General features: G+C 35.4%; 3 protein-coding genes across 14 annotated transcripts in view; 2 read left to right on the forward strand and 1 right to left on the reverse strand.

The window, feature by feature from the left end:
- The window catches only part of Ntan1 (N-terminal amidohydrolase 1), an 89,620-nt gene extending 77,392 nt beyond the window's left edge, over nt 1–12,228 (reverse strand). For both annotated transcript variants that reach the window (XM_028307935.1, XM_028307936.1), the window contains exon 1: nt 12,094–12,228. The gene's annotated coding sequence lies outside the window, so the exon portion shown is untranslated. The remainder of the gene's footprint in view (nt 1–12,093) is intronic.
- Nucleotides 12,229–13,207: 979 nt separating this feature from the next.
- LOC114355221 (serine/threonine-protein kinase MARK2) lies at nt 13,208–19,206 on the forward strand. Of its 2 annotated transcripts, XM_028307932.1 has the most exons (8): nt 13,208–13,551; nt 15,847–15,948; nt 16,047–16,308; nt 16,533–16,815; nt 17,133–17,240; nt 17,336–17,529; nt 17,617–17,801; nt 17,893–19,204. In XM_028307932.1, the coding sequence occupies exons 2-8, from the start codon at nt 15,880–15,882 to the stop codon at nt 18,838–18,840; spliced, it is 2,049 nt and encodes a 682-aa protein (XP_028163733.1). In that variant the 5' UTR covers nt 13,208–13,551; nt 15,847–15,879; the 3' UTR covers nt 18,841–19,204. The 2 variants fall into 2 exon arrangements, with proteins under 2 accessions (XP_028163733.1, XP_028163734.1); XM_028307933.1 differs by lacking the exons at nt 13,208–13,551; nt 15,847–15,948 and having other exon boundaries at nt 16,047–16,115; nt 17,893–19,206.
- A 984-nt stretch (nt 19,207–20,190) lies between these two features.
- The window catches only part of Elys (AT hook containing transcription factor 1 homolog), a 34,701-nt gene continuing 33,199 nt past the window's right edge, over nt 20,191–21,692 (forward strand). For all 10 annotated transcript variants that reach the window (XM_028307953.1, XM_028307956.1, XM_028307957.1 and 7 more), the window contains exons 1-3: nt 20,191–20,497; nt 20,620–20,749; nt 21,088–21,383. In XM_028307953.1, coding sequence (XP_028163754.1) covers nt 20,398–20,497; nt 20,620–20,749; nt 21,088–21,383 — 526 coding nt within the window. In that variant the 5' untranslated portion in view covers nt 20,191–20,397. The remainder of the gene's footprint in view (nt 20,498–20,619; nt 20,750–21,087; nt 21,384–21,692) is intronic.

A 21,692-nucleotide genomic window follows, 5' to 3' on the forward strand; every position in this document is an offset into this window, starting at 1 on the left:
TGGAATATTTGATTAATTTCAAGGATATTCGAGATAATTTAGGGTGATAAGGCGAGAGGCGATGGCATGTCACGATGAAAACTGTGCGTCTTACGAGTATGTATGCAGTCAATATCTTTATTGCATTCCATGTCATGTCATGACAACAAAAATGATAATCTGAAGTGCTGTTAATTGTAGAGAAATTATATTGTACATATCTAGTTCTACAGCTATCAAAATAGAGCACCACCAAAAATGAATTCTAGCTAAAATAATAAGATATTTACGAAATCTTAGAAATAGTTCAAAGTCAAAGCAAAGGTTAAGGAACTAAATTGGAAAGCACAAACCTGCATTCGAGATGCACTCGTCTAGAAATTTAACTTTTAATTAACCAACCTAACAAGGTCTGCACGGCGACACCTAGTTTAAGAAGTAACATTCGTTAAGATAACTAGAATGTAGAATGTAGAGACCCCATTCCTGCTAGCTGATGTACCGGTAAATAAAAGTCCTGGATGTATAAAGAATCTTGATTTACAGTAAAAATAGACAATGGTGACGAAATGAGGAAATATACATAAATAAAAAATAAGCTAAAATATTTAGTACGTTAATATACATAGCAAGACAAGTAACTTACTTGCTATGTATATTAACGTACTAAATATTTTAGCTTATTTTTTAGACAAGTTACTTACTTATTATTAAGAGTAGAGTTCGTTATCATTCATCATTGTTGTTTTTGTATCAGAGCAGTACTATTGTCCAAAGAAGATATTTATTTATAATATATGTAGATTATCTGAAGGAAGTGCACTTCTAAAAAAAGTTGCTTCTGAAGACAATGCATATTTTTAAGTGCATAATAACCGTTGTGTTGTGTCGACACCATCATCGCTTCTGCTAGTTTTGGTATTATTTCACCCACGACATATCCAAACCTTTCATAAGAAGCATCTTAGATTTGCAGCTCTATAACTATTGTCTAACCCACCAGTCGTGACAATTGGAAACCCAATAAGCTAAATAAGCATGTACCGATTATCCAAAAACCATTTAAGTAACGTTTACCGGTTGGCTCATTATTTGCATTGCCGTTTAGGTCCTAGAGGCTGAATGGAAGATGGCCGATACCTTAATTGACGAGAGACGAGGCCCGAAACCGTACACCGCTGCATAATAATGCCTTATCGGTACTGCCTTAAGGCAAAGGCGAGATTTGGGAAAGGTCTATTAAGATTTCACTAAGATATTAATAGCTCAGTGCATCTAGGTGCACCTAGATGTTTTGATTAAGAGCACACAGTTAACGAGTGAAGTGATAAAAGGATGGAAAATAAAATTATATACCAGTAATCTGGCATAGTATTTATGAGCTGTTAAGTCTTAACTGCAGTTCTCAGTATGTCTTTTAATTTCTTACTTTATTATAACTATTCACATAATCTTAATGAAGAATAGTATACAGGGTGTCCCAAAAACCTTGTAACTATCTATAAGCCTCACCATGGTCACTCTAAAAAAAATTTACCAGGTAATATATCACGGTTTTCGTGTATTTTAAGTTTTTTTTTGTAATTTTATTTTTTTTGAGATTTTCTTCTTTTCCATTTTTTTTTTAAATACTTTGGAACTAGTTTGTTGAATTTCATGAGAATAATCAAAGGTGGCAATTTAAAAAAAATAAAAATCTTTACATCTGTGTCATTTTTACTAAGGTCAAAATTTTGGCATTATAGAGATCTTGAGGAGGCCAATCGATACTTGTAAGGTTATTGTATTTGGGACACTCTGTATAGTCTTCATAGTTTCATAATACTATTTGCAGCTCAAATCAGTTTTTTTTTTTAATTTTTCAGTAAATCTTTTCGAATGTCCTACCTAAAAAGTCGAGAAAATAATAAACCTTCTCCTCAACTTTACAAGAGCCAACCCTACTTGATTTGATACTTTAAACTCATCTCCAACGGATATATCTATTCAAAACAATTTGAAAGTCTGATTTGCCACGGACATAAAGAATAGAGACTATGGAATAAATTGCACAGCATGTAATCATACAGGGTGTTGTAAGGTCTACGATATTAAGGACAGGTTGGAAACAGCATATAAATTCGAGACCATGTTTCCAAGTTGCCCGTCAGAGGATTTTTTCCTCGGGAAATGCTTTTTGTAGTATTAAAATTAGTAAAAATAATAATAAACTGGCGCCTGGAGACGCATGACGCGGAGAGCCGACCCCAAATAAAATGGGAATGGGCCAAGGAAAGAAATAAGAAGAATAATAAACTGGCCACACTGGAAAATAAGTACACCAAAAGAGAATGTACTACACTGAGCAGAGAACCGGGGATAAAATGTAGAGATGGAGCATTTCAATTCACTATTTTAGTTCCCACCACCCTATACAGGGTGGAATTTTGTAATGCCACCTGGAGGGAAAGTACTCTTAATACTGTAGATAGAATATTTTACTCGAAGAAAACATTCCTTTATTTTTGAAATAAAAGAGAACTGCATTCAAAGAATTTCAATTTTTTTTCGAAAATTCACCAGAACACTATCCAATTTTCCGTAACTAATTAAAATAATTTAAGATTTCATAGCTTTCCTTTCATTTGATTTATAAAGTTTGTTAGAGAGATTTCATCCTTATACTTAACCTTAACGATCGATACAATAAAAATACAGGGTGTAATTTTTAACAGATTTTAGTTGGTTCGATTCCCGAGTGAGGCAAGAAAATATTGGAAAATCTTTGAATGCAGTTCTTTTTCTTTTCAAAAATAAAGGAACGTTTTCTTTCAGTAAAATTTTCTATCTGCAGTATTAAGAGTACTTTCCCTCCATGTGGCATTACAAAATTCCACCCTGTATAACAAGGGAAAGTAAAACATTATATTATGAGCAGATTATCTAACCTAACAGTACTTTTCCAAGGCATATGTTGGGATATAAATAATGTTTCCTTATTAGCTGGGGGAAATGCAGTCTGCAATTAAATTTAATATTAATAACAAATTAGTAATAACGAACGACAATCGAAGATAACACCCAATAACATTAATGTTTTATTTTATGATGATACGACAGTCGTGTTAAAGAAATATAATCCTACTCAAAGATATTAAATAAAATACCCTACATAATGTTTGTACACTGTACATCATACCTAAAGCGGCCGAACGAAGCATTTTATTTGAGTTCTTACAGAATTTTCAACTTCTTTTCAGTAATAAATATAAATAAATAGCGAAAGATTTGAATTGATTAATTAATGAATGGAAGGTTGAATTTTAATCACGAAATCTTTTCTTGGATTTTTGGATTTTCATTAGCTGAATGTCCTTTCAGTGCAGGGGCCTACAATCTCTAAGAATTTTATCAATATTCATAGAGAAAGAGAGCGCTTTTTTTTGTTACTAACTTTTTAATGGGCTTCACCCCTAGTTTTTAGAGTCCCGCTATTAAGCCGAAGCCAGCTAGAAAGCTGCCAATAATGGCGTAATGTAAATACGGTCCGGGCACAATACGTTAATTAAATCGTCGCCGGAGCCTCAGGCGTGCTTCTAGGTAAGACCTTGGCTTAGGACTTGGCGGAACGTGGAGCGAGTTTATACTAGCTGATGAGGCAAGGAAAGAAAATGTCGTCGTTTTAGCTAAAAGACGTCCACTGCTGGACAAAGGCCGCCCCCAAGGATATCTACAACGACCGGTCTTGCGCTGCCCGCATCCAGGTACTTCCCGCGCTCTTCACCAGATCATCGGTCAATCTAGCGAGAGGCCTGTCCACACTACTCTTGCTTGCTCTTGCCGCCCGTAATGTTCACTCGAGAACTTTTCTGCCCCAGCAGCCATCAGCTCTACGAGCTATGTGCCACGAAAATATACAGATAAATGCCTCCCTTTTTTTATCCACAACGAGGAAGCTCTTGGCCTGTATCTCACCTGATGGTAAGTGACTCAGATCATAGAAGGGAATAGATGTGAAACGGGGGCGTGGCGCGTGTCTCGGCGATATGCCCAGAAACGAACATCGCCCGCGACGCCAGGTTAGTCGCGATTCAGTCGTACTGAGGAAATGTTCTCCGATATTGTTGGATAATGCGTCGTAACGTGCAATAACATAAGTGAAACGAAGAACTACAGGAATAATGAAGTCATTTACCACATGTAAGTATTGCAAATCCATTGGTATTTTGCTTATAAATAAAAAAAATTAAACATTTTTACGAACGAATTCAGTGCCGTGACATTTACTGCGATATCGAAATTAGTGGTGATAAAAATTCAAACACGTTGTACATTGACGATTTAGTTAGCAACCACTTTATGTCATGCGTAACTACTGCGCAATGTATTTTATTTCTTCCGATATCCACTGACGCGTGAAAATACACAGTACGGCCGCATGTGCCGGTCGTAACATAGTGCAGGGCTCGTGTTCTAATACGGTTTCCTATTATCGATAAATAGAAGTAAATTATTATTTTCTATTTTCTAATTTTGAATGAAAAAATCATGAGTTGCTTGCGATTTTTAAGTTTTTACAAAAACAATAACAATAGTAGAAGGGATTAGTAACTGTCAACTATGTAATTACTATAAGAGCTAGTTGAAAGCCTAATATAGGCATTATTTTTGATAAACATAGGCGGTACGAATTTCGCCATAATTAAAAAGTTAATGCGCGATAGTAGTTAATAATAATTACAGTGATCCTGTTATTATTATTAAAGTAAATAATAATATATTACCAATATTGTAAATACTGGTAAAAATCGCAAGTACCTACTTAACCCATGACTTTTCATACAAACTTTGTCAGTCTATAACTTCTATACTCCATCGATAACGACATTGAGCTTTGGTTGGGGTAAATTAATATAAGGTAACTTCATTTAGTCCCAATAATTGATTCTGAGTTTTTCGTCCATACAAAATGGAACTGACTCCTTTATGCAAAAATCGTTAAAGAACATAATAATAACGTATAATAATAAAAAGGTTTTCATACAAGCATTTTTTAAACCAATTTCGAGCCTTGCCCCCAGGATTTAAAGTATCGATATCTTATCGACTCCATTTTATCTTTCTTCTCTCTAATTGCTTTTTTCAAAGTGTGCGTCACGTCACGCGGCCATTGATTGGCCATAAGGCACGCCTTCTGGCCAATCACAGCACTTTTAAGCCGGTTGCACATGTTGTCGTAGACTCTCAGTCGCTTTGTTTTTACACAGTTGAATGTGTGTGTGGGAGCTGTGGTGGGGGAAATGTGGGGACACTGGTTCTCGTTGTAGTTACGCGCGACTTCATATCTATTCTCTTTCTATGATCTGAGGTAAGTGATGATCAGGCCGAGCTTCACCCGGAATCCTCAACCACGGAGGAACTGGCTATCTTACCTCTAACTGCCGGAACACAACAATGCTGTTAACATTGTTGTTATGGCGACAGACTATCTATCTATCTATCATTCGCATCGTATCACAGGGAAAATCCGGCCCCCATGCAAAATTTTAAAAGAGACTCTTTGATCTCCTAGCAGTTAATAGCAAGCTTTTACCAAAACAGAAAAATGCAATCTTACGTAACATAACACCTATAAATAACTTCTACGAAGAATATAACCCTATCTCCGAAATCCGCCACCTTTAATATCCCGCTTCCCGCTCCGCTCTAGGCTCTACTATGAGCTCTCCCTAATAGGCTCACGCGCACAGCATCGTTTACAAAGAAGGCACCATTGAAAACACCATACAAAGTTTAGGGCATTACGTGATTTACCGTTACTGGACGATATCTAGGTAGCTGCAGTATTTTCATGTTAACTGCTAGCTAAACCACAGGCGAAACAAAATAAAGTCATCAAGTAATACCTTAATAACTTTTCTTTTCAGGTGAAAATGAACTATTTATTAAATACACATTTTAAGAAACAATAAAAATTCCAATGCCGATTAGAATCTTATAGTCCAGTAGAATTAGCTTTTAAATCGGAAATAATTCCTACAAAAGATTTTATTGTTTTAATGGCTTCATTGGATGCCCATTAAGACTCTCTTAAGTTTTCGACTTCGACGGAGTTGTGCTTAAGTGGTGGGGGCCCCCGAAAGAGGCATTTTTTCGGTTTTCCGGTTATACCGCCTAAAGGACTTACCCTATCAAAAAGTGGTCTTCATGACGGTTGAAGGGCACTTAATCCTGCATTGAATAAGACCAAATTCATATGTTTTGGACAAACCGTTCTCGCGCTAATGTTCGGCAAAGTAGAAAATATACGTATAATTAATGACCCTCTCCACGTCCAATGGTTTGTTACCCACAGGCTTCCAAGTCTTGAAAAGGGCCACCTCAACCAGTGTAACCCTATCAAGGCTTACGAGCTTGATGCGCCTATCCTTGTTCGTCCCAGCCGTTCCTTAACTGCGGTTGCTGCACCTCTTCCTGGCACTCACCTGAACGACTCTGTGTTACCTACTGTGGCTGCCCCTCTTCCTTGTATCCTCCTGCATGACTACGTTGCCTAGCCGTATGCCTGGTCTAAGGTTCGACGCCAAAAATCAACAACAACAAGTTCATATTAAAACGCTGAAGAGTTTTTTGTTTGTTTGTTTGAACGCGCTAATCTTAAGAATTACTAGTTTGATTGAAATCATTATTTTTGTGTTGAATAGCTCATACATTGAGGAAGGCTATAGGATATATACAATCACTCTACGACTAATAGAGGCGAAGCAGTAAAGAAAAATGTTGCAAGCACGGGAAATAGTATTTAAACTATTTTCACTCGTACGAAGTTGATTTTGTGGCGTCGAACCTTGGACCAGGCATATGGCTAAGCAATGAAATCGTACAGGAGGGTACAAGGAAGAGGGGCAGCCACATTAGGTAACACAGAGTCGTTCAGGAGAGTGCCAGGAAGAGGTGCAGCAACCGCAGTTAAGGAACGGCTGGGACGAACAAGGATAAGCGAATCAAACTCGTGAGCCTTGTTAGGGTTACACTGGTTAAGGCGACCCTTTACAAGGCTTGGAAGCATGTGGGTAACAAGCCATTGGACGTGGAGAGGGTCATTAATTATACGTATATTTTCTACTTTGCCGAACTTTAGCGCGAGGACGGTTTGTCCAAAACATATGAATTTGGTTTTATTCAATGCAGGATTAAGTGCCCTTTAACCGTCATGAAGACCACTTTTCGATAGGGTAAGTCCTTTACGCGGTATAACCGGAAAACCGAAAAAACGCCGCTTTCGGGGGCCCCCACCACTTAAGCACAACTCCGTCGAAGTCGAAAACTTAGGAGAGTCTTAATGGGCAACCAATGAAGCCATTAAAGCAAAAAAATCTTTTGTAGGAATTATTTCCGATTTAACCAATTTTTGTGTTTAATTCTACTGGCCTATTATGTAGCCATTAGAATCAAACTTTCTAATATTTTTAATACCTTTAATTTTTCGATTGCTATGCTACAAAACTTAACGAGTCGTTTACGGCTCTGATAAGATACCACAACTGCCATCAATCACTCAATCACAGTAGTTAAAAATCAAAGGACACGTCGTGTTAACTAATCATCTAGCTCACAAATCGAAATTTACTGCAAGAATATCATGGAGTGGGCATTAAAACCTGCCTGCATGGGTCTATATTTATACGATGCAATGATACAAAAATATTTCACATTTTTGATGATTCGCGTCTAACCTCTTTTATACATAATGTCGTGATATACGGCGAATGTTATAGCAAACGTAATGAGCACTACAGAAACCTCAATCGATTGCAATTGAGCCCTTCTATCGCCCCCAGCGTACATCACAAACCTGTATTCAAATAGTAATGCCATATATTTTACGGGGACCTCTAACGTGGCACCTTGCAGTCATTCTGCTAAAGTATTGTTTATCTGTATCTGATAACTCGGTGGGTTAACAATCTCCACTTATTTGCTTCAGGTTAGTGTGTCACCAATGTGTGAGGGAAGTCGAACCTTAACCACAGAATACATAATAGCCTTAACGTCGAACTCCTCCTATGATCTTCTGATTAATTTCGTTGCGGGTCCAATGACAGTTTAACTTTCCCCGGGGACAAACTTGGCCTTCACTGGTTGGGTTTTTATTGGCGGTCAAGCTGTAGATCCTGGCTACACAGGAGTTGTAGCGGTGGGAACGAGAGGTGGGAATAGTCCCGTTTAGTGTGTCACCAGTGAGTCAGAACTTATCCACCACATCACACACTTAAGGAAGCCTCAAGTACTTGATTATATCAATGGACCTGGTTTATTAGTTTCAAATGCACTTCTGGCGCATATGATAGTCTTATTTGGTCTCATTTAAGACTATAGATAACGATCTTATTGGACGCTTTAATGCTGTAGTTGAATTGATCCATAACGGATAAATATTAGTTAAGAGGCAAGAAATAAAACCGTAATCATCATAACCATTTTCAGTCCTCTACAATGTGAGATGAGTCACTGAAATGACATTACAGCAAAGGAACCTAATAGTTCGAGTATTTTCCAATTAGTGTGTTATTGTGATACTAATCATAGATTGGAAAATAAATCCTGTAATTCTTGGTACACAAAACAAGAGTAGTCCAGACGAACTACACTAGTATACCATTTACACGGCAACTTATCAGCAGGCAGCTACCGGACGCTTAATTGGACACTAATGATCAGGATGTTACGAGTAGTTAACGGTGCTTGGGGAATAAAAGTGAAATAGTAGGGTTTTAACTTTGACTTATAGCTGCAATAGCAAACTATCTAAATGCGCTGTGATATATTTGAGAAGTTTTACATAATATAGATTATGTAGAGTCACCATAATTAAGTTTCCATGGCAGTCTAGACATGCAGGGTTCCCAATGCATGAATCAAGCGATCCTCGACAATTTTCTTAGGAACTGTAAGCACCTCAAACGTATTTAACCGCCAATAACATAAGCGTATTTAGGGCTAACGGGACTATTAGTAATTTGTGCACTACAAGTTGCTAATAATCTTTATTAATCAAAAAAATTTTTTTCTGAGCTCGCTCTACTTTATTATGTAGAAGAATAAGAAAGAGGACAAAAACTTGATAAACTTCAATGCTCTGTTTATGGCATGGCTGGGCTTGATAAGAATAAACTTGGTCTTGCATGCAGTAGATCAGGAAGTGGACTGAGGAATTTGATAGTGCTACGATTTGATTGTGACATCAATGGCACTCTAGTTAATAGGCTAGTTTCCTAAAAAAAATTTTTTAGTCCGTCAATTTTAATATAAAAAAATATTGGACACGTATGTTTTTAATTGTCAATCAAACAAATAATTACAAAGTTATAGTGCATTGAAGTTCCGCGCGACGTCACAAAGTGTTGCACTTTTACGCACTCATTGACGTCACCGACGTCACGGGCCTTTTCTTAAGAACTTTGGCACGCTTTATCTCTTTACATTTTCATTAGTTTTAAAAAGTGAAAAATACGTGTCGAGTAGTTATTGATAATCTAACTGACGGACTAATTAAAACTCTAGCTTTTTTACCCAGGAAACAAACCTATTAAGAATTTAGGAAAGTACTTAAGTTAGTAATTTAAATTAATTTCAGGTATGTCAAGTGCATTATTCAAATGCATATGAAAACCGATTGTGTCTATTAAACATAATGAATATCAAACTATCATAATAGTGTTATTTGCAATGCAAATCGTATCGCATACAATTGAAATGATACGTGTCATTACTGCCATGCCTCCATGCGATAATTCACGGCGATTATTGCCTATTTAGACGATTTGCGGTCGCGAAAACCAACACGTCGCGTCGTTATTATTTATAGTGACCAAGAAATACCTAAGTTAAAAAATGTGTATTTAAATTAAACGACCATACGATTTAATTAGCTAGAGTAGAGCGATTATACTATTAATTGGCTTTACAAAGAAAATGCGCAGTAGATATAAACATTGACCCTAATTTCCGTGAAATCTTCTGTTCCAGTGTAAAAATATTTCATTGATGTTTTTTTAAATGTTTCGCCACAAGTGCTAATAAAATTTACTGATGTTTTCACTAGAGGTTCTCGAAACTTTGTTTTTTAAAGCAGCTGGTGTCTTCTAGTAAAATGCTTCACTAGAATATTTTCAGACCATATTTCACCGGTCGTGCGCACACGCATCGCAAACGATATCACCCACAAATAGTCTGCAGTCTAACCACGGGCACTAAATAGGCGATAAACGCGCATAGTGATGGGATCCGTTTTTACGACCGTATAAAGCTTAGTTTTTAGTGCTAATAGCAAATTGGTTGCACTCAACTACCTGCGAGGGAAGTAAGGAACGCATGTAAAATACTCGCACATTCGCTTTCGCAGACTACTAAATTCTTTAAAGGTTTAGCCATCTCTACTAAACTTCTTATTTTTACAGTTCTGTTTCCCTATAAAATACCTAAATACGGAAACTTACTTTCGCGAGAAGTTTCGCTCGGTTATTACGCTTTTGCTGTAGAAGAAATGCTATACATAAAAGTAGTCTGAACTTCTAGAGCAGTCTTTCCCAAAGTGGGCGATAACGCCCCCTTGTGGGCGCTGCAGGCTTAAAGGGGGCGGTAAGAGAAGAGACCCAGAAAAAAAATCGGGACGTAGTGTAGAGGCTTGGGAGGCGTCATCTACTAGGAGGACTCTTAGACATCGACTGAGCTCGACTCTTGACTACAAAAATGGGGGGCGCTATAAATAATTTATTTTCAAAGTGGGCAGTAGACTAAATAAGTTTAGGAACCGCTGTTCTAGAGCTACTCCATAAATCGAACAAGTAAAGGGTTAACAAACTCGGCTGAAATGCATCTGAAACACGTTGCAAATTAATTGACTTTGATGTCCAGGAATTTCGGGAGGGCGCGCGTGCTTAGCTGACTGAGGAAATTGGGCTAGCTTTTCTAAATTGATGGTAGGTTGGTACATCAATGACTATCTACTATTAATCCTAGTTCCTACTAATATTATAATATAAATGCGAAAGTTTGGATGTCTGGATGTTTGTTACTCTTTCACGCAAAAAACTACTGAACGGATTTGGATGAAACTTTACAGTAGGTATTATTGTTTATAACCCAGAATAACATATAGGCTATAATTTATGACGATCTGTGACAAATTAAATTTCACGCGGGTGAAGCCGCGGGCAAAAGCTAGTCTTTTATAATATCAAAAGTCAATGTTTTCAGCATAGTATTTTTTAGTTTTTTATCACATGTTATAAAACAGAAGATGAGAATTTGACTTCATGTTTCATTCTAATAAGGCAGAAATATTTTTAGGCACTTGGCCATAGTCATAAACTATTTGCTATAAGCACAATACCACAAAACTTGGTAGGTGACTTAAGTACCCATAATAATATTAATTGAGCACCGCAGTGCATTGTGCATTCCTCTTAGCGTTAATAGCTTTGGTTATTAGTGTTAATTTTATGTTTCTGTAATAAGATACTATAATTTTCTACGAGTGTAATTTTATCACAGGAAAGCTTTTCAAACTGGCAATTAAATATTAGTGCTAATTATGGATGCGGAAAGTACAAGTAATGCATACCTTATTTACTGCTGAAAGCTGAGATTTTATTTATACAACAGGAGTGGTACAGTTTTATGTGTGAATAGGATCTGAGAAGAATTCTAAGTAATATTTATTATAATGTACCAATCAATAGAGGCTTAAGTTTCCTTCTATTCAAAACAGATAAAATTATGACAATAATTTTCATGAAAAGTATTATTTATCTAAATAACATTATCTATCTTAGATATCCAGTCCTTCCTCACAGACAAGCTTTTTTGGGAAAAGCAGTTACCTACCTACTTACCTTTTATGTAGGTAATTTTTTAAATATCATTATGTTTAGTGTTAAGGATTTAATTTAATTGATGGATGAACCATTCGATAGATAGATATCCTAACAACAACGGGACATCAAACAACACAGCGGCGTCTCATAAAGTTGTAAATGATACAATTTTGCAACAAAAAAGTATCAGAATTTCTGATAAAGGCCCAAACTACTAACCTATAAAAACAAAATAGTGTTTAATTCTAATACTTACAAATTATTAGATGCACTAAAATATCAATTTATCGGCCATGTTCATTGTTAGTTTCACATTATACACATAATTTATGATGAGAAAAATTAAAGAATTTCAGAAACTTAACAGCTGACAACAACAAAACAAACCTTGTTTTTTTTTTCACTTATCGCGTTTCTTGTCTATGATATAAATCTTGGTCTGAGGTCGCAAACAAAAATGATAGCGTCTCTTTTTATCTAATGCTCTTTTAGCATATGGAAGAGCGAGAAAGATAGTCTAATGTAATAGACAATTTACGTTTGTTTTTTAAAACTCTTTTGTAGTGTAGTAGTGTAGTTGGTCGTGTATCGATTACCATGATCGACTAATATTAATAATCATCTAGTTTCAATAAAATGTGAATTTAGTTGGTTGATTAAACTGCAATAATATTTTATTTAAAATGACATAATGTATTATTCTAGTTGAAACATACGTATTTTATTTCATAATATCTAATGCTGTACGTACAAATGCCATTATTAGGTGATAAGTAAAATATTTAGTAACTAAATATTTTACTATTTTACATAACTAAATTTTAGTTATGATAACTCAATAATTTTATTTATGAATAATAACGCAATTTTAACAATTCTGCGAGCTATGTCGGTCACTTTGGTTCTCCTGCGGATCTTCTCATTTCTGATTCGATCACGCAGGGAAACTGGACCGCAGGACATTGCAGGACCGTTCATTGTGGAAAACCTAGGGCGAGGCCTTTGTCCAGCAGTGGACGTCATTTGCCTAAAACGAATGAAAGAACGAATAACGGAATTAACACTATGTGAACATATTTTCATGGATGATTATGTTATTCTCTTAGATTGATTTGTAGGGCATAACACAAATGCGTAGTAAGATGTCTATCATCTCATTGGATAAGTTAGTGCTCAGGTTTAATTTAGTCTAAATAGGTATAATAAAATAATAAAGATAAGCAAACGGTAATTGAGGTTAGATGGAAGTAGGTAGGTACTTTATACATAAGCATAATACTACTAAATGAAGTAATTAAAATCTGGGTACCTTCTAATTACATGCAGGACCAGCCGATTGCATCCACCCAACTAGTTTTCACTTACCAGGTCGTTGATCGTAACATTTCCGTCACGAATTGATTTTTGTATGTGCAGTAGCACGAAAATAGCGTCCCGGGAACGACTGCGTACGCGCAGACAGTATGAAAATCCTACTCGGACGCCCAGCCCGTATCATGCTTATCCACAAATATCCCAAATTACGAGTACGGCAACCTTTGTAATATAATTCCTGAAATCGGAGTGTTAGAATAATAACTTCTTAGAGTGCCTGTGATATGAAAAATTACGAAATATGTGATCGTGAAATGTGATTGTTTAAAATAGTGCCTGGAAAGTGTCCAAGTGTATTGTGAACCTTAACCATACAAGGGCGCCTGCCCTTTTATGTCTGGTAATTTCAAGTTCCCTTTGTACCTATTGTTTTATTTTATTTAAGCAGAAAATATGATAATTTTTATTTTTTTAGCATTCATTACACAACTAGTGACTTGTAGGTTTATCAGTCAACTAAATTAGTACGTTAATGGACCATTATTAATTAACTGTACCTACCTAATTAAATTGAGGATTTAATTATTAGCTTATCATTATACTGTACTTATACATACACTTCATACACTAATTATGAAAAGGCACTTTTTAACTAGGTAATTTTATTTACAGAACAAATTTTAATGTCACGCCATTCAGTGTCTAAATCAGTAAGCTGTTGTTTGTTTCCATAGTTTTTGTTTCCTAAATTATTTTGATTTTTTTGTAAAAAAGGGGACTAAATAAAGGATATGCATTGCTGTAATAGATTGTAGATTTTTAATTAAAAAATCGATCTTCCAAGAAAAAATCCAGTCTGCGTCTGAGACAGTGACCCAGTTATCAGAATAGGTACAGGTGTACTAGTCTGAGGTACCTATTACCCAATCTAAATTTACCTACTCGCCTTTAATTACCAGCTGATTTTACATTATATGAATGTTATAATTTATAGTTAACATATAGGTGAGATTTGTAACTACATACATACCTACATAGCCCTAATAAAATCATCATCATCATCATCATCATCTCAGCCATAGGACGTCCACTGCTGAACATAGGCCTCCCCAATGCTTTCCATGTTTCCCAGTTGGTAGCAGTCTGCGTCCAGCGCTTTCCTGCTACCTTTATGATTAGGTACCCTTATACTCGTACATTGTAATTTTCACAATAATAGTAACATTCCTATTTTATTTGATGAAAGCGACAATCATTAATCCAATGTTCTAATACTTTTCTATCCAATACCCTTTTATTTTGGTACTAGTGCTAACACTGTGCTACATAAGGTATGTTTGAAATGAATTAAATTCGCATGATTCATCGTTTGATAAGTTAAATTTATAGGTTCCTTATTTTGTTAAATTAATTTATTAGATAGATAGGAGTTAATTTTAACAATATTTAAGTAGCTAACTATTACTAAAATAATAACCAAGTTTAAGAATGCTACCATCATCACTCCATTTTTTGTATGCTTAGGCTGAGTTGCACCACCTAACTTTAACGGTAACTATGACGATAACCGGTGCTTTTTGTATGGAGTTTGACAGATTTTTGACGTTTGTCAAAGTTAAAGTAAGATGATGCAACTCACCCTTAGGTCTTTAATACGCAACGGATTTTGATGCGGTTTTTCTAATAGATAGAGTGATTCAAATTGTACTGTGCAAAGGGCGGGTCTCTGGTGAAAATAAAAGTAAACAATAGGTCAAAATTCTCATATAAAATACCTACTTTTTAAACAACAGTTAACGTATAATCATCTTCCTAGATCCTTTGCCAACTAAATAATTATTATTGTTTGCATCCTTCTGGTGTCGTTGACCAACCTGGCAAAATGACAAACTTTTACTTATCTCTCCCATATTAATCAGTTAATATTATTGAAATAGTTTCAAAACATTGATCTGCATTAAGGAATATACTTACAAACCTGATTCATTGACTCTGAAACTTTATGTCTGTTAAATGAAAGAGCATACCTACAGAATAGATAGGTATTATTATTCTTAAAGCATACTAATTAAATTCTAGCACCAATACAAAAGTTTTTCATTACTTTTTTCTAGTTTTCTTTTTACTTCTCCAATTTACTGCGCTACCTCTGTCAAATAATTTAAAACAATAGTAAAGAATAAATAAATTATCGAATTCAATGCTTCATAAGAAAAAATAGTAATCTCTAAATAAGTTTCGTATCAAATCATTTAAAATGTGGTACTGATTGTACTGAAATACATTAAAGGGCATTGTAATTTCGTTAGTTATAATAATAAAATTATTTATCAATTTAGGAACAGGCGACGAATAGGTACACGATATGAATATTCAGTAATAATAAATCTGCCACCAACTATAACACATTGAAATCTATTTTTATCGAAGAGTCACCAAGTTTCTATTGTACAGTAACACATGTTCCCGAGGTAATCCGTCGATGACGTAGGTCTGACGTCACAGAGCCGTCTGGATCTGGAGTAGACATCAGCCCTGGCGATCGTCCAACATCATTCACTCAACGATTTCTTGAGAAATGGGGACAATTTGAACCTTCAAACAGAGACTAACACTTTCACAAAAATAACTTTGCATTTTACCTGAGGTCATTGGGTCATGAAGTCATGATGTTTATCGATGTTTTATTTTTCAGTTGTATAAGAATGAGTCATAGAAGAAACCAAAGATGAATAGTGGAGCAAGAAGGGCCTTGACTGGCTCCATACACAAAATCAGAGAGTTCGAACTTGAAAAAGTAAGGGTTCACAATGACATAAAATACGTACCTACTTAAGTATTGCAAACCCCTAGGTGCCTACATGTTTACTAATGAAACTTAATTTGTTGTTCTAGGTCAGCCTGGTTGAAGAGTTTGATATCCTTCAAATCGTTGGGGAAGGATGGTTTGGGAAGATACTTTTGGTAGAGCACAGAGCTTCTGATACTGAAATTGTTTTGAAAGCTTTGCCCAAACCTTATGTATCCATTAGAGATTTTTATAGAGAATTCCATTATAGTCTACATTTAAGTGCACACAGAAATATCGTCACCACATTCGATGTAGCGTTCGAGACGGCTGGCTTCTATGTATTCTGTCAAGAATATGCTCCTTTAGGTACCGACTATTTACATTTTTCAATTTATGAATGAATGGATGACGACAGCCACTGCCACTCAAACACAATGCATTATTTTGTACTAAAGTTTTCAGCTCACTATAATCTGCCAATATCTTTGCATTAACTAACTGCTATAATCCTATAGCTCACGTGCTTATATTGGACATTAGCCAGGATATGCAATGAAATTGTTGTAACATGTTATATTTTATCCTTTCAGGTGATCTAACATCTAACATGCTTGATACTGGAATAGGTGAAATACACACAAAAAGAGTGGCCAAACAATTAGCTGCAGCCTTGGAACACTTACATCAAAGAGATTTGGTACACCGAGATGTTAAACTTGACAATATTCTGATATTTAAGTCAGATTTTTCACGAATAAAACTTTGCGATTTCGGAGAAACAAGAAAAGTACAATCAATGGTCCGAAGAAGAAATGAATGGTTGCCCTATTCACCTCCAGAAGTTTTAAAACTAGCAATGGATAGTAGTTACAAGTAAGAAAACAACTAAATACCTACTTACTCGTTATTATACTATTATTTTAAATTTTTATTAATCACTTACCATCAGGTGAGATACAGGCCAAGAGCTTCCTCGTTGTGGATAAAAAAAATTACTCAGTGCATTTTAAACAATCTATAACCAGCTTCATTATTTTAGTAACAAAAAATTTAACAGCGTTTTGGTTTTTCAAAAACCACACTGTAAAATATTCATAGTTTATACATTAACCGTCATAAATTCTAGTGGAATGTAAACTTTAGAAACCATTATTATAATTTCAGACTAGTTAGTTTGTTTTTTGTTGCAGAGCGCTAATTACCCACGATGTTTGGCAATTTGGTATAGTTATTTTCATTTGCCTCACGGGGTGTTTACCTTGGCAGAAAGCTGCTTTTGACGATCCTAGGTATACAAGGTAAGCTCTAACTCATAGTGCGAAATTAGTGATGTATAGTAGTGGAAGTTATAAGGAAAAGTTATTTATGTGTGTACCTACTTTTTATTTTACAGTTATTATGGCTGGTACAATAGCGCCAACCCCTTGAAAAAGCAACCTAAGTTATGGAAAATGGTATCATCAAGAGCACAAAAAATGTTTAAAAAGTTTGTGGAACCTCGAGAAGAAAAGCGTGCATCGAATTTTGTTGAATTATCAAGATACTTAGATGATAGATGGATGGCAAAAGGGTATACTGATAGAGTTGGTAAGTAAATGTAAATCTGGGTTCTATGTAAAAATGTTTCGTATTAAAATAGCATAAATTTACTAATTTATTCTAATTACTTTTCAGCGGGAGGTGATATTGATGAACTTTGCCCGTCTATGTACAGCTTTCATAGTGACCCCAATGAAAAAAATATTTTGCTCAAACATTTCCGAGACAATGGAATTGAAACAACTGTCGATCGTCAAGTGAAAAAACAAAGAATACGAGAATGGATCCAAAACAGTGTTATTGAAGAAGCTGATGAAGAAGTTAGTTAAAATAAAAATGAACAATGCCCAAGTACTCAATAAAAGCTGTTTATTTACCTATTTAATTATTAATGTGATGTTCTCTTTTCAGGAGGAGAGTGCCTATGAACATAGCGTCTACGATGACAGCGATGCTGAATTAGAAGACAGATCGCGACCACATCCCATCGACGAAACACATAGAGTAACCCTTCGGTATGACACAGAGAAACATATTAATCCGAGAACAGGCGAGATTGTTGAAGGTGTTAAACACCAACCAACAGAAAAAAATCCTCTATCTTACGATGTCCAAAACATTGAACCTGTTGCTCCTGTAAATGTTGTCAGAAGATACGGCGTTAAAGAAGAAGGTTCATCGCATAGCTCTACCAAAGATAGTGCTTACGGTTCAATGGAAGTTAAAGTTAATTCATCAACAAAAATGACTTATAAAGCTGAAAATAAACACTTGACATCCTTAGATAGCACTCAAAATTCTCCAAGTAGATCTCTTAGTGGTTCTTCTATTCAACAGAACCGTTCCCCTCTTACTACTCATGCCCAAAGGATTCAAAGAAGTGAAGAAGTATTTTCAAGAGAATTGGAAAGTAGAGGTAGCTCAACTACTATTCACTCGTTAGGAAATTCTTCACGTTCCAATAGTCTTCAAGTGACTCGTAATGGTTCTTTAGATAGTGCATCCAATGCAAACATTGAAGTTCCCGTGCAAATTGAAAATGTGTCAGCCAGGACTAACATTCCCGTTGTAAGTCAGAATGGATTTAGTCCTGGTGGAAAGCCACCACAACCAACATCATCAACATCAAACCCATACGTATCTTTAAAAAACACAGTTTATGATAGAGTCAATAATACTCGCAATGAAACGACCAATAACAATACAGTTGATAATTATTCCAATAACCAGTCAATGGACAGTCCTTATACATCAATGATGAATATTATACAAGGCCAAATGAAAATCTCTCCACACGGCAATGAACTAAACCGAAATGTAGTTGATGTATCTGTTACTACTCAGAATAAAAGAAATTAAAATTGCTCAAATTACTTAGTTATTACTTTGCAACCAAAATATCACTACTTAAAGAAGCTGGTGAAGTTGGTATTTATAAAGTTTACAATGATTATTAAGATTGTTGATCATAAAACACAAAAGTGGCAATATCATGGTTATTGTATAATGATAGTAGGTATATAATTTAAATAAGAAATGTTTAAACCTTTGTTTAAAACTTTATTTATAGCTATGTTAGTTAAGTTTATTTTTATACTTAAAATTAATTAATTTGACATTATTTTATATACGTAATTGTTATGCTATATAGTAAGTTAAAGACATGTATTAATATCTTCTCAATAAATTATTGTACTTTTTGATTATGATGGCGTTACTTATTGAAATAAAAGTGCTCTGTACTTAACTTTTTTTCCCTTTTAACTCCTCACTGAGAATCGAATTGATTGATTTTTTACCTTAAATAATGAGGCCGCGTACCGGAAAACGCAGCGTGGGATGTCCACCCACAAGGTGGACCGACGACAGGAAGGCGCTGGCGCTGGACTCTGGCCGCTACCAACCGGGCAACATAGAAAGCATTGGGGGAGGCCCTATGTTCAGCAGTGGACATCCTATGGCTGAGATGATGATGATGATGATGATGAATGTTTTACCTTCCGGAAACCGAAAAGTTTTTTAAACGTCAAGGTAAAGGAAGTGTAAGAAAATAAAATAAAACTAGTTAATTTAAGATAACGATTTTAGTTGAATAGTTCTAATAATTAAATCGACTAAGTACATCACTACCGCAGCTGCACAACCGTGACATATGGCACTGACTTCTGACGTAAGCTGTCAAAATTAAATTCGTACCGCCGCGTTTGACGATACCGTATTTTAGTGATGGGCCAACTCGTAAAAAACAAAACTCGATTTAACCCGAGTTAAAATCCACATAACTCGGGTTGAACTCGAGTTACGTAACTCGAGTTAACTGGGTGGACAAATGAATGCTTTTTTTAATTTTTACCAGTTTAATCCCTCAGCTTCGCATTAATAGTTAAAAAAATTGGACCAGAATTTTTCACTATCTGAAATAGCTGCAAATCTTTTACTATTAAAATAATTAAAGCGTTAATACCAGAAATTTTGTCCGAAACGTCCACTCTTTGGCGATTCGAATACATCCCAAACTAAAGAATTTCTTTTAGGACCCGGCATTTTTCAAAAACAGAACTTAAAACACAAAAATCTACAACAATAACCGGTAGTTTCTGTCGGTTCCATACAGTTTACGAACTCGAGTCAGAGAGAATTCAACTCGAGTGGGCTCGAGTTACGCCCAACTCGAGTTAACTCGAGTTAGGTACTCGAGTTGACCATCACTACCGTATTTATTTTACAATGGAAATTGTTTCTTCATAACCTTATCGTACATGCGAAGTCATAACGGTTGTCCAGTTTTATCTTAATTCAAATATATTTACTTAATAGAAAGCTTAGCTAACTTAATTATGAACAAAATAATAACCTAACCTCTCCTTATTAGTTTACAGTTTTAAGTTAAAAGTAGTTATTAAATTCCTTAGTGAAATGCAGAAATTACAAGATAGCGTATTTTCTATTGTGAAGACAACAAATTTGTCACCTGCTGTGTTTAGTTTTTTGCAGCCGACCGAAGATAATAATTCCGGTATGTATGGCGTTTTATTAATGACTACATAATTATAAATAGTTCAAGTAGATCATAATATAAGCAATGTAATGTAATGGTATATGAAATCAAATGTTTTTGACTAAACTATTATTTTTTAGATAAAACCCCCCTTGGTGGTATTCTAAATGACACCAAACATGGCTGGCTTGCACTGGGGCCCAAATTCTGCGTCGTCGACCTTAGAACCGGGCTGAAGGTGGCAGCACGAACTTTTGGGACACCATACAGGTATTATATTATAATATTGTCATGTACAGGCTGTCACATCAAGGTAATCACTGTGGGATCTTAAGTAGTTATAACAGGGGCGAATTTGCAATAAAAATGTATAGTCTGATGTGCTGTTGTCTGTTCAAGACATTTTATGAATGTTATTTCTTCACATAAAAGCAACTGGATTGATTTTGATAATAAATTGCGATTATACAGCTTGCACCTTCTTCAAAATAGCATGAGGCTGTAATATAAAGCTGAGGACAGAAGCTAGTTTCATTACAAATCTTGTCACCCATTCGTTTATTGTAATTTTCACGATACAAACATTTAATTTTCATGTTTTCTTTCAGCAACTCCCGCACAACAGTCACCAGTGTAGTGGAGCTTATTACACCTCTGACGGAGAATTCCAAGCAACTTATAATCAGTTTGCAATGCGAAGACTTCACGAGCAACATTTGCGTATTCCACATCAACGGCTCACAGATACTGCGATGCATTCAAACCGATTTAGTTGTGACAGAACTGGCAGTGTGCGATGACATGCCTGACGGCCCTTTCACATGCTTTGATGGTGTTGTAATGGCCGGCACAAAAACTGGAGAGATTTTTGCGTTTGATCTCAATAGATCTGGCCTTATTCAAGGTATTATTTAATTTTAAGTTTATTTATTTATTCACAACAACACTTCCCTGTCATCAATATACTCTTTTCATATAAACAGTTTGCTGTACGATATTGAAACAGTCAATCACAATAGCAGTGTCTATCGTACGGGACTTTGATACTTGTCACTACTGCAATAGGGAACAGGAATCAAATACACAACTAGTAACCACCTACATACAAACCTACACATAACATATAACAAAGAATGATGCCTTTATAAATTCACTCAGAAAGAAGTTAAAGTAAAGTTTATTAATTAAAGAATATAGATTACTTTGTAACTAA

Source organism: Ostrinia furnacalis, unplaced genomic scaffold (genome assembly GCF_004193835.3).
Source record: "Ostrinia furnacalis isolate ACB-3 unplaced genomic scaffold, ASM419383v2 OfSCF2377, whole genome shotgun sequence".
Lineage (NCBI taxonomy): Eukaryota > Metazoa > Arthropoda > Insecta > Lepidoptera > Crambidae > Ostrinia > Ostrinia furnacalis.

Coding starts and splice junctions, on each gene's coding strand:
- LOC114355221 (XM_028307932.1), top strand. CDS start 15,880: ATGAATAGTGGAGCAAGAAGGGCCTTGACTGGCTCCATACACAAAATC. Junction 17,530..17,616: donor AGGGTATACTGATAGAGTTG/GTAAGTAAATGT, acceptor ATTACTTTTCAG/CGGGAGGTGATATTGATGAA. Junction 17,802..17,892: donor TTGAAGAAGCTGATGAAGAA/GTTAGTTAAAAT, acceptor TTCTCTTTTCAG/GAGGAGAGTGCCTATGAACA.